This window comes from Piliocolobus tephrosceles, chromosome 7, assembly GCF_002776525.5.
Source record: "Piliocolobus tephrosceles isolate RC106 chromosome 7, ASM277652v3, whole genome shotgun sequence".
NCBI lineage: Eukaryota > Metazoa > Chordata > Mammalia > Primates > Cercopithecidae > Piliocolobus > Piliocolobus tephrosceles.
In genome coordinates this window covers 62,435,065-62,448,957 of record NC_045440.1, presented here as the reverse complement: position 1 = coordinate 62,448,957, position 13,893 = coordinate 62,435,065, and the positions used below count along the sequence as shown (strand labels likewise).

Sequence of the window (13,893 nt, the reverse complement as noted above, 5' to 3'; positions counted from 1 at the left end):
TTGTTTTTTTCTTGTAAATTTGTATATGTTAATTGTAGATTCTGGATATTAGCCCTTTGTCAGACGGGTAGATTGCAAAAATTTTCTCCCATTCTGTAGGTTGCCAATTCACTTTGATGATAGTTTCTTTTGCTGTGCAGAAGCTCTTTAGTTTAATTTGATCCTATTTGTCAGTTTTCTCTTTTGTTGTCATTGCTTTTGGTGTTTTACTCATGAAGTCTTTGCCCATGCCTATGTCCTGAATGGTATTGCCTAGGTTTTCTTCTAGAGTTTTTATGCTTTTGGGTCTTACATTTAAGTCTTTAATTCGTCTTGAGTTAATTTTCTTATAAGGTATAAGGAAAGGGTCTGGTTTCAGTTATCTGCATATGGCTTGCCAGTTTTACCAACACTATTTATTAAATAGGGAATCCTTTCTCCATTGCTTGTTTTTGTCAGGTTTGTTAAAGATCAGATGGTTATAGATGTGTGGTGTTATTTCTGTGGTCTCTGTTCTGTTCCATTAGTTTATGTATCTGTTTTGGTACCAGTACCATGCTGTTTTGGTTACTATAGCCTTGTGATATAGTTTGAAGTCAGGTAGCCTGATACCACCAAGCTTTGTTTCCTTTTACTTAGGATTGTCTTGGCCATATGGGTTCTTTTACGGTTCCGCATGAAATTTAAAGTAGTTTTTTCTAATGCTGTGAAGAAAGTCAGTTGTACCTTGATGGGGATAGCATTGAATCTATAAATTACTTTGGGCAGTATGGCCATTTTCACCATATTTATTCTTCCTATCCATGAGCATGGAATGTTTTTCCATTTGTTTGTGTCCTCTCTTATTTCATTGAGCAGTGGTTTGTAGTTCTCCTTGAAGAAGTCCTTCACATCCCTTGTAAGTTGTATTCCTAGGTGTTTAATTCTCTTTGTAGCAAATGTGAATAGGATTTCACTGATGATTTGACTCTCTGTCTATTATTGGTGTATAGGAATACTTGTGATTTTTGCACATTGATTTTGTATCCTGAGATTTTGCTGAAGTTGCTTATCAGCTTAAGGACTTTTGGGGGTAAGACGATGGGGTTTTCTAAATATACAATCATGTCATCTACAAACAGAGACAATTTGACTTCCTCTCTTTCTATTTGAATACGCTTTATTTCTTTCTCTTGCCTGATTGCCCTGGCCAGAACTTCCAATACTATGTCAAGTAGGAGTCGTGAGAGAGGGCATCCTTGTCTTGTGACAACAGTCTGGTTGTTTTTGTAAAGTTTGCTTTGGTTACTGAGTGGAAAATGGATTATGGAGGCAAAAGTAGATACAAAAAGAATAGAAGGCTATTGCAAGTGTACACAAGAGATGCTGGTGGCTCAGACTGTGGTCATGGCCATGGAAATGAAGGAAGTAGGCAGGTGGTGGAGCTGAAAGGACTTGAGGATGGATTACATGCAAAAGTGTCAGAAGCAGAGGACTCAAGGCTGACCCCTGAGTTTTTGGTTCAGCCAGCTCAGTAGAAGATAATGCCAGTTACTGCCAGGAAGAGCAAGTCTGGAGTGATGCAGAAGTCAAGAGTTCAAGAGTTTTCTATTGATCTTATTAAGTGTGTGATGCCTATTAGACATTCAGGTGAACATGTCAAGTAGACCATTGGATTCACAGAGCCTGGAACTTGGAGGAGAAGCCAGGGCAGGATATCAAAATGTGCCAGGAAGTAAAGCTCCAACAGCCCTGCCTAGAGGTCAAGATTGTCAACTGTGCTGGGAAACGGTAGATTCAGGGTGCAGAAATTTTCCAGACAGACGAGATGCTGACAGCATCCCTCTGGAGAAGGTCCATGCAAGCATTTGTGCAGGACACACACAGGAACTAACTCAGCTGTAGATAAAACAAGTGAATTTTGTTCTGAACTGAAAGTGGTGACCACTTGAAATCTAGATGCTCAGTATCTTCTTATATCTCCATTAAAAATTAATGTAATTTTTATTAATTTGATTTTAATTAAATTTGTGAAAAATTGATTCAAATAACTTCCTCTTGTCCATGGTACAGACCAACTTTAGCAGACAGCAACTGTATGATTTTTATAAACTAATTTGCTCAGTAATTCTCTAAAATTGCTAAATCATATTTACTTTTAAGTAAGAGAGAGTGTGTTTGTTACCAAAAGATCATGCATATTCAAATAAGTAGTGGTTTCTGTCACTAGTATTAAGTCATTTCATTAAGAGAAGCATATTAACTAGAGAGAGAAATGGTTTATGAAAATGCTATTTTAGTTATGGCAAAAATGTTTTATACTTTAGAAGTTTTCCTTATATGTAATATTAATTGTGAGTACCAGAGCCTAAGTAAATGAAGTGCTCTTGAAACATTGTGATTGTTATATTTACAGTCAGCCCTCCGAATCCTCATGTTCCGTATCCATGAATTCAACCAACCACAGATTGAAAATATTCAGAAAAAAATAAAAAATAACAATGCAACATTTAAAATAATACAAATAAAAATGATACAATATAACAACTATTTACATAGAAGTTACATTGCATTGGGTATAATAAGTAACCTGATGATGATTTAAATTATACAGGAGGATATGCATAGGCAATTTGCAAATACTATACCATTTTATATCAGCAACCTGAGCATCTGCAGACAGTGGTATTTTAGTGTATCTGTGGTGGTGGTGGTCTTGGAACTAATCTCCAGCATATAACTAAGGATGACTGTATATCCTTATTTCACAGTAGAAATTTGAGATTTAGGCTTTAAGCAATATCTTTTATCTCTAAACTATTATGCTTCAATGTGTTATTGCTATTAATATTAATGTGGCATACAGCAAAATTTAGGCATGGTAAATTAAATTTTAATAGAGTAATTTAAAGGAAACTTCAAATTCATAGTAGTTTTAAAAATAAAAATTCAACAGAAGATGGGTTTTATAGGAAAAAAATATGACTTTTTCATTCTTTGTTAGCAGATTAAACAATCACTTTGGAATATTCCAACAAATTTTTAAAATTTAGCAACATTAAGTCATATATAAACTATAGTATCTATCATTTATAAAGTAGCACTGATAATGTCTTTTTCTTCATATCACCAAAAATCAATTTTGATCAAGTTCCCTGAACATTGAACACAAAATATTAAAATATTAACTCAGTTCACTTTATTATCTTTCAGAAACCATTAATGCCTTTGAGGTAGAAAATGGCACATCTCATAGGCAGATTGGTTGGGTGAATTATGTTAGAGTCAACAAAAGGCTTTGCGATGTTTACATCTTGTAACAAATATTCAGTTTCAGTTCAGCTTGTTTTTTCTACAGATGCTAAACTGATAAAAATCAATCTGTAGACTTTTCAGTGCAAGTGCTATCAGTTTTATTCAAGACAGTATAAAGAATTATGTGCCATTTTAGTAGTGATATTTTTCCAATTCTGCAAGTTGTATATATTAATACTTCATTAAAACAAAGGGCCCTGGGGCACCAGAGAGGGAACATGGCATACAGATTATACTATCTCTCTCACTTTTCAGATTGAGTTTAAAGATATTTATTCCAATCTCAATAAAGAAGGATTGTCTTGGTAGGCATTTGTCCACCCACTGATGCTACAGAGACCTCCAGTTCCAGGATCTTTTTGGGCACTTTGTAGGTTCAAAAGGAAGAGCGTGAACCACAGATGGTTTATAATTTACAATGGTTTTTCTTAACAATTTTTCAACTTTATAATGGTGTGAAAGTGATACACATTCATTAGAAACTACTTCAGTATAATATCCAATAAATTACATGAGATATTCAACGTTTTATTATAAAATAGTCTTTGTGCTAGGTAATTTTGCACAAATGTAGGCTGATTTAGTTTTCTGAGCACATTTAATGTAGACTCTGCTAAGCTATGATGTTCAGTAGGTTATGTGTATTAAATACATTTTTTACTTACAATGTTTTCAACTTACGATGAGGTGTAACCCCATCGAAAGTCAATGAACATCTGTAGAGGGTTTTGAAAGGACTCTCAGGTCTAGAACTCTGTATTTCTGCAAAGTTATCTATCAGTATTCATATTTTGGGGAGTTAACTCACTATAACAAAACTCACAAGGAGCTGATACCTATACAGAAGAGCCAGTATAGGAATATATGATAGAAGGCCATGCCAGCATCTTGATCAGTGTGGGTCATTGACACCGGACTTTCTCTCCTGGTAGATAAGTCTATTCCAGAGATCATTTACAGACTTCCAAAGATAGTGAATGGTCTGGAGCATATCTCCATTTATCAAGGGTGAACTGCCTTTTCTAATCTAGAGATTTTTATCCTACCAAGTTTTCTTTCTCATCAATCTGTCCACTTCTGTCACTACTGCTTTAATTGTAGCTCTCGTCATCCTGGGTAACTTATCCTAATCGTTCATATTATCAAGTTATTTCACTGATGTGTTATTTTGTGAAAAGAAAATCCCATAGTTGTCTTATTTTGTCAATTTATGCTGATTCTTAGTTTTTTTGTTTGTTGGTTGGTTTTTTTACTTTGGGATATGGGAGGGATGGGTCATTTTCTTACCGTACCCTCAAATTGCGGGGCGATACTTTATTTTGGTTCTGCATATATTTATATATTAACTACAACACACATTTTAACAACATAAACATGTTTAAATATTCTGAGAAAAAAAAAGTGCATGCTACTTTTAGCATTTAGCCAGAATCATTTTTCCTCAAATGATAGTCTTCAGATTGTAGCCTCCTAAATCTGATGAGATATTGATGGTATTTTATACATTCTCCTCTCTCTTCTTGCCTCCAGTATTTTAGTCCCCATTCTCAGTTTCCAGCTAAGAATGTTGATTCTTATTTCATTAAGAAAATAGAAATATCCAGACAATTTCCACATGGTGCTGCTACTGTGCTAACAAGCCATTCTTTACCTGTGCCCATATGCTCTGCCCTCCCTCCTGTTAGCACGGATTGACTATTCTGGTCCCTGTTCCTCTCTCACCTGCTGAAGGACATCCCTCTAATTTTTGTGTCTCCTTCTGCATCATCAGATTTTCCCTCTCTACTGAGACTCTTGCATCTCCTTGGAAGCATGATGTACTATTTCCCATCCTTAAAGAACTCCCCTTGTCTGCACATTACCCTCTGCCAGCTGGCTCATTTTTCTGCCCCCCTTTACAGTGAAACTCTTCGAAAGAGTTATCTCCACCTCCTTCCATCATCTCATGTTCGCTTGAACCTGCCGTACTCTGGGTTTCCCTCCTTTTTGCTGGTCCTCTCTTGTTATCCTGATCTCTAATGACCCTTAAACACTGGAGTTCTTTAGGATTCAATTCTTGGACTGCTTCTTTTCTCTGTTTACACTCTCAACCGCTGCTAGCTTCCTAGCTTTACATACCATCTTCATCCTTGATGATTCCCACACTTAACGTCTCTTACTCTGACCTCCCTCCTGAACTCCAGACTCATATATGCCCCTTCCTGGTCAATAATTCCATTTGGATATCTTATAGGCATTTTAGGTTTAATATGTCCAAAACAAATCTCCTGATTCCATACTACCCCCAAACCTGCTTCTGCCCTGTGTTCCCATTCTCAGGGAATGACAGTTCATCCAGTAATCACTGAAGCCCAAACCTTGTTCATTCTTGGTTTTTCTCTCTCCCCTTCTCTCACGCCCTACATTTAGACCATCAGCAAATCTGTTGGCTCTGACCTTCAAAATGTATCTATAATCTGACCACTTGTTACCACTTCCATTACTGCTATCTTAGTCCAAGCCTTAACCATCCCACACCTGGATTCCTGCTGAGTATTCTACCTCTCCCAGCTTCTCAGTCTGTTCTCCATACTGCTGCCACCATGATTCCTTCAACACATGGATCAGATTGTTTCAAAAGTCCCCATTGTCTTCCCATCTCACTTTGTGTACTAGAATTGTCAATAGCTTGCCAGGCCCTACTTTACCTGATGGCCTCCACTGGTCTTCCCTTTCCTCCCCTCCACTGCACTGTCCTTTCCTCGATTCCTCACTGCTACCTCCAAGCCATTGCTCTTGCTCTTTTCCCTGCCTAGAATGCTACTCCCCAAGGTATCTTCATAATGTACTCCCTCTCTTCTTTCAGGCCCTCCCCGATCATCCTGATTAAATTAGCAACGTCTTACCATCCCACCTAGCACTCCAAGCCTGCTTTGTTTTTATCCACAGCACTTATGGCTGTTAGACAGATGGTACCTTTATTTCTTTATTATATTTGCCACCTTTCCAAAATGGATGCGAAGTAGAAAGCAAAAAGGGCTTTGTCTGTTTTGTTCAATATGCCTGCCACATTGTAGAAGCGTGCCTATTTCCCAGAAAACAGTTGTTAAATGAACGAATGCACACATGAATAAATTAATGACAGAACGGGAACTTGGACTGGAGACCTGCCTATATAATGTTAGTGTGTAACAGGATGTACATCTCCATCAGCCCCAGCATGTATTAGTCCTGCCTTTATGACATTCTTTCTTATCTTTAGTAACAAACTTTTCTTTGTATTATTAAAATAATGTGTTGATTTTCTATATTTTGTTAGTTTTTTTTAAATTTCTTGATAAGGAGAAAGGCTAATGTGTCTTACATTTCTTTTAAAGCATGTCCAAAAGTTAACTTTTTATGACTATTTTGGGTAATTACAAACACAGCTAGTCATGGGACATTTATCCAGGCTGGGTACTTCTTCTAGTGTGAGGACGATTTGGCTGAGAAGAGGAGAAGCAATGAGGTGCTACGTGGAGCCATCGAGACCTACCAAGAGGTGGCCAGCCTACCTGATGTCCCTGCAGACCTGCTGAAGCTGAGTTTGAAGCGTCGCTCAGACAGGCAACAATTTCTAGGTAAGATGCAGTCAAAGGTAGTTCAGTAGGAAATGGCATACTTTTTAGTCTTGAAGAAGCTGAAGAGTGTATTCTTCTCTTAGAATGATTACATGGGAGGAAACTTGAATTTTATAACTGATTTCAAGTAATGTATCTATGTCCTAAGCGTACCATCTCTAAAACTGAAATTGCAATCCTGACCTTAATAGAGACATGCCTCAAAGATACTGCGGGTTTGGTTCCAGACCATCAGAATAAAGAGAGTTATACAAATTTTTTGATTTCCCAGGGTATCTAAAAGTTGTGTTTATACCATGTCATAGTGTCTTAAGTGTGCAGTAACATTATGGCTTAGAAAACGATGTCCAAATCCTAATTTAAAAATATGTTATTGCTCAAAATGTTAATGATAATCTGAGCCTTCATTGAGTTGTAATCATTTTGTGGATGGAGGGTCTTGCCTTAATGTTAATAGCCAGAGCCTGATCAGGGTGGTGGTTGCTGAAGGTTGGGGTGACTGAGGCAATTTCTTAAAATAAGACAACAATGAAGTTTGCTGCATTGATTGACTCTTCCTTTCAGGAAAGATGTATCTGTAGTTTGCAATGGTGTTTGATAGTATTTTGCCACAGAACTTTTTTCAAAATTGGAGTCGATACTCTCAAACCCTGTCACTGCCTTGTCAACAAAGTTTATGGAATATTCTAAATCCTTTGTTGTCATTTCAACAATGTTCGCTGCATCTTCACCATGAGTACATTCCATCTCAAGAAACCACTTTCTTTGCTCATCTGTAAGAAGCAACTACTCATCTATTAAAGTTTGATCATGAGATTGCAGCAAATCAATCACATCTTCGGGATCCACTTCTAATTCTAGTTATCTTGCTATTTCCACATCTGTAGTTCCTTCCTCCACGGAAGTCTTGAACCCCTCAAAGTCATTAAAGAAGGTTGGAATCAACTTCCTCCCCAAACTCCTGTTAGTTTTTATATTTTGACATTTAAATAAAATTTATTTATTAAATAATAGAACTTAAAAGTCTAAATTACTCTGTGATCCATGAACTGCAGAATGGATGTTGTGTTAGCAGGCATGAGAACAACATTCACCTCGTTATACATCTCCATCAGAGTTCTTGGTGACTAGGTGCTTATCAGTGAGCAGTAATATTTTGAAAGGAACCTTTTCTTTTTTTTCAAGGACTCAACAGTGGGCTTAAAATAGTCAACAAACCATGCTAGATGTTCTATCATTCAGACTTTGTTTTCCCATTTATAGAGCACTAGCAGAGTAGATTTAGCATAATTTTAAAGGCCCCAGGTTTTTCAAAATGGTAAATGAGCACTGGCTTCAACTTAAAGTCTCCAGCTACATTAGCTCCTAACAAGACAGTAGGTGTATCCTCAAAACTTTGAAAGCAGGCATTGACTTCTCCTCTCTCACTATGAAAGTTCTAGATGGCATCTTCTACCAATAGACAGTGATTTTGTCTACATAGAAAATCTGTTTAGTGTAGCCACCTTCATCAGTGATCTTAGCTAGATCTTCTGGAAACTTGCTGCAGCTTCTACATTAGCACTTGCTACTTCATCTTACACTTTTGTCTTATGTAGATGGTTTCTTCCCTTAAATTTCATGAACAAGTCTCTGCTAGCTCTCTTCTTCCCCTTTCGTCCCATTTTATGACAGCCTGTATAATGTGCCTAAGGAATCATAGCTAATAGATGTCTGGAATAAAAAACTCTTCCTGTGACACCAAATTCTTTTCTCCCTTAACTATGGCAAAATGATTCATGGAGGTTGAAATTATCTGTGGAAATTTTTTTATAAATGAATAATAGCTGTTTCTGGTACTCTAAAAAAAATTTACTTCTAAGATTTGACCGTACATCAAGGAAAATGCTAGAAAAAAATTAATCATGAAGCAAATTTGCAAATACTTTGAAAAGAACATCATATCATATCTCATCAGATTTAGGAGGCTACAATCTAAAGATTATCATTTGAGGAAAAATTATACGAGCCAGATGCTAAAAGTAGCACACATAATATAGAACATCATATACCATCCTCTGAACTGACCCAGGTTCCCAGTACTGAAAGCAAATAAGACTAGCTGTCAGCTGACTTCATGATCACTAGGCTTACAATTCTCTCCCCATAACACATCATCACACAACGTGGAGGGAAGGAGCTCGAGTCACTGCCAAGGCAGGTGCTCAGCTGGCCAGACAGTTACATGGGCAGATTATTAATGTCACTTAGGGGAGGCTCCTACAGATTAGAAGGTCCAGTGGACCCTCCTATCAGTTTTCTGAGGATTAGAATGAAGAAGAGTTGCATCATTTTTGTAGATGAACAAAATAGGACTAGAGCCCACGTGATGATTAAAAATGATAAGAAATGGTCAGTTACGCTAATATTCATAGGGACCAGTGCAGCAGAAGTAAAACATGCAGCACAAATTCAACACAGAAAAGGCAGGGCCAGGACTCCAGAGAGGCAATGCAGGCACTCGCCATGGACACAGAATCAGCATTACTGGCCGGGTGTGGTGGCTCACACCTGTAATACCAACACTTTGGGAGGCCAAGGTGGGAAGATCACCTGAGTTCCAGAATTTGAGACCAGCCTGGCCAACATGGTGAAACCCCGTCTCTACTAAAAATACAAAATTTAGCCGGGCATGGTGGCAGGCACCTGTAATCCCAGCTACTCAGGAGGCTGAGGCAGGAAAATCATTTGAACCCGGAAGTTGGAGGTTGCAGTGAACCAAGATCCTACCACTGCACTCCAGCCTGGGCGACAGAATGAGACTGCATCTCAAAGAAAAAAAAAAAAAAAAGAATCGGCATCACTGAGTTTTCTTCTTGCCTCAGTCTCCACTATGACTCTGCTTAGAACTGTTTAGTGATTCTGTCACTAAAGTGTTAACATTTTCTTCATCATGAATGTTTTGCATTAATATTAATTTTTTAAAAGGCTGCATTAAACTAGCCTTCACATCAAAATTATTAACTTTTTTGGCATCCTCTGAAATCTCACTCTGAGTCCCTCTCTGGCCTCACCCTGTCCTCAGCCCTGGGAAGGTGACTGCCTCTTCCACAGCAATCCATCAGCATTTTAATGTAGTCCTCTCAGAATGTCCTTGAGAATGAGGCAAGTTCACTCAAGGAGGCTCTGAGGCAACTGGAGACAGAAGATTTTAGTGAAAATGACAAGGTGGTGAAGTTGGTCACAACACAACAGGGTTCCTGGCTGCAGAGTGGAACGGACAGGGAGCAGATGGCTGCAAGAGGAGTTTGTGTCCATGCTTTTGTTGTGGATAATAGGAGAATTCTAGAAGAAAGTGTGAGCCTAGGTGGGCAGGTAGAGGGAAGGAAAGGTATAGAAAAGGGAGCCCAGATTTGTTAGTGAGGAAATGACTAGGGTTCTGATTGGAATACGATTGACTGGTAATGGGGCATAGGCCATGGGATGAGTTGGTGATGCTTTATGGCAGATGGTTTGGCAGTGGAATATACAGCTGCTTTAACGTACTGATACTCCTGTCACTCTCCTAGATTGTGGGCAATGAAGCCCTTTAGATAATTCATGACTTTTTTCATTTATACTAGTCCTCTTTTTGTACATGTTCTTTTATATAGACCAATTGAAGCTGGGTTTTTTCATGATTCATGAGTGCAAAGTATGCCTTTGTCCACGAGAGGGCCCCCTAATACTGGATGATGTATCGTTTGTTCCATGACTGGGTCATTACCTAGAGATGAGTACACTTGTCATTGATTGGAGATGTGTCAGCAGTTAGGTACTGTCCCATGCACTTTGGTGCCTTTTCAAATTTCCTACGGGTGCTAGACCCTGAAGTTAGTTAAGACTTTTTATTGCTTACCCTCTATTCATAAAGTTAATAAACCTAAAAGATTTCAGCAGAACTTTTTTTTTAACGAGGAATTGGTGACTAAGTTTTTCTTTAGAAGGAATTTAACATAAAATGGTAAACATTGCTGAATTTTAAAAATGAGAATGTCTTTAGAATGTTTATAATCAATGCCATATTCAGTATCTACTTATGGAAGTTATTAATACCACTACAACTACATTACGAAATCCTACTAGGTACTTAGTAAACCACTAATAAAGCCAGATTTGAGCTAGTTTTCAGGCTCTGGTGAATAGTCTCTCATGACGTACCTTCTCAATACAAAAGTGTACATAATCTGTTTTTATTTCTTTTTTTTTTTTTTTTAATTCTCACCAACTCAGGTCATATGAGAGGTTCCCTGCTTACCCTACAGAGATTAGTTCAACTATTTCCCAATGATACTTCCTTAAAAAATGACCTTGGCGTAGGATACCTCTTGATAGGAGATAATGACAATGCAAAGAAAGTTTACGAAGAGGTAAGCATCAATCTTGTATTAACTACATCAAATTAAGTTCAAAGGCTATTTGCAAATTACATTTATTATACCCAGTCTATCTTTATTTTAAATTAAGTTAAAAAGCATGTAAGTATTATTATAGTTAACATATTCTAAACTATGTTTTAACAGTGCTTTTTTTTCCTAGATCAGAAGATTTTTAAGTCTTAGTTAACACTTAGTAGATTAAAGCCTTCAAATTGTAATCGTGATGCTTTTAAAACTTCATATTTATCTTTCCATACATAGTCTTTCTAAAATTGTTCTTTATGACAGGGAGAATTTAAGTTCCTGTGAATGTTACACACACACACACACACACATATTCTTTTCTTTTCTTTTTTTTTTTTTTTTTTGGCAGAAGTATGGTCTAGAGAGAGGCTATGGAACAGGGGCCTTTCAAGCATGTGACACAAATTACTCACTTTTCAGCAGGGCATTGACTCTTCAAATCCTCTGGCAAAGATGCCTTTCAAAGGATTTCTACTTTATAACAGATGTTGATAGATAACCTCTAAGTCACAAGTAACTAAAAATCTAGAGAAATGTGACTCCTTTAGGCAGTGGAGGAATTCCTTTGGTACATAATGAACAGGATGCCCAATGAATTTTGAAGATGGAGAAAGTTAATGCCTCTGTAAAAGAAAGAGGAACATGTTTACTTGTTATTCTTTAATTCAGGCCCTTTGATCAATGGTTTTCAAGCTGGTGAAGTCTACATCAAGATGTTACCACTCAGTGATAGTCAATATGATTTCTGCTACAGTTATATTTTGTTTTTGTTTTTGACATGAGGTCTCGCTCTGTTGCCCAGGCTGGAGTGTCACGACATGATCATAGCTCACCACAGCATCCACATCCTGGACTCAAGCAATCCTCCTGCTTCAGCCTCTTAAGTAGCTGGGACTACAAGCACATGCCACCATGCCCAGCTAAATTTTAAAAAATTCTTTAGTGATGGTGAGGTCTCCCTATGTTACCCAGGCTGGACTCAAATTCCTGGCCACAAGTGATCCTCCCTGCTTCAGGCCTCCCAAATAGCTGGGATTACAGGCACAAGTCATCTCACTCTACTCCTTTTACAATATTTTTAAAATGCCATCAAGAACAGCAATTTCATACTCTGGCAGGGACTGGGTCTATTCTCAAAGCGGTACTTTCCTCTGTGTATTGCTATTATTGTGTAAGGAAAATCATTGAATTTTGGAGCAATTATCTTTTTACCTTTCTCATAATTTTTATATTTTCTGAGAGAGCCGAAATAAGACCTTTGCTTTTTATAACATCACTAATAGCTACACAGGGTGGATTGAACCTTTAATGTTGACAATGTGTGCCATTTACTAAAGACCTATTCCAGGTCATACATTAATTCCATGTGGAACATTGCATTTGTTAATGGCCAACACTTAACACTCAACGCCCTGTCTTACAGAGTATGGTTAAGAGAAGCGTCATATACCTCAGTGAATCAGGACCTGTGAATGTAAGAATTGTGAAGCTATAACAAATACATCCATTATTTTGTCACTGTCAGAGGCAACAAAAATGGAACTGGTAGAATTCCTTCCTTCCTTCCTTGCTTCTTTCCTTCCTTCCTTCCTTGCTTCTTTCCTTCCTTCCTTCCTTCCTTGCTTCTTTCTTTCCTTCCTTCCTTCCTTCCTTGCTTCTTTCCTTCCTTCCTTCCTTCCTTCCTTCCTTCCTTCCTTCCTTCCTTCCTTCCTTCCTTCCTTCCTTCCTACCTTCCTCTCTCACTCCCTCCCTCTCTTCTTTCTTTCCTTCCTTCTTTCTTCCCTCCCTCCCTTCCTCCTCATTCCCTTCCTTCCTTGTAGAATTCTTCCCTATTTTCTTTCTTCTGTTCCTCTACCCCTCCTTCTCTCACTTCCTACCTTCCTGCATTCCTTTCTCCCTCTTTCTTTCCATCTAAAAAACATTCTCAAGTGTTGACCGGGTGCAAGCACGTTTGAGGTTAGGGCAGGATCTGACAGCATACTGGTTTCTCTAATACACTGTGGATTTGTCCTTCCTCACCTTTTTAAAACCTTCCTTCAGGATATTCATCCCTTTACCTGATACTAAATCTCAGATATGTGAAACATTTTATTCATCCCGAAAAATAAAATTTACCTGCTGTTGTTTATACGTTTTATATTATAATCTCATCTGAATATGCATACTAGGATGCAGAAAGTCTAAAATATAACCATATTATACAAATGGGTGAGTTTTTTTTTTTAAAGCATTAATAGACTGAAAATATGTGTGGGGGTTTCCTTTTTTCCGGTCCTCTCACTTTTAAGTTAATAAGCTATATCTAATGGAGTCTCTTTCATTAGCCAAGGTTTTTCTTGATATGTTGATGTTAAAGATCATTTTTAGAAAGCAGACATTTTAATTTTACATTTTTCTTCATGTTAATTTTTATTTTTGAGTACGTTCATATTTTTATTTTTCCAGTTTTTTGCTGTTTTTAGTTCAACAAAGAAACTGGCTTTACAATGGTGTGATATCCTTTGTTCCAGTCTGTAGCTTTTTGCGGCCCCTCCTGAGATTCTCTTGCAAATTGGCAACATTAGCAGCTGCCCAGGCACTACAGTGGGGAGTTTCATGCC

The 13,893-nt window shown here is 37.7% G+C and overlaps 1 protein-coding gene across 6 annotated transcripts in view; it reads left to right on the top strand.

Annotated features, from left to right (window-relative positions):
* Positions 1-13,893, top strand: part of ASPH (aspartate beta-hydroxylase) — a 225,311-nt gene that overhangs the window by 152,286 nt on the left and 59,132 nt on the right. For all 6 annotated transcript variants that reach the window (XM_023222351.1, XM_023222353.1, XM_023222350.1 and 3 more), the window contains 2 exons: positions 6,722-6,872; positions 11,124-11,260. In XM_023222351.1, the coding sequence (XP_023078119.1) occupies positions 6,722-6,872; positions 11,124-11,260 (288 nt within the window). The remainder of the gene's footprint in view (positions 1-6,721; positions 6,873-11,123; positions 11,261-13,893) is intronic.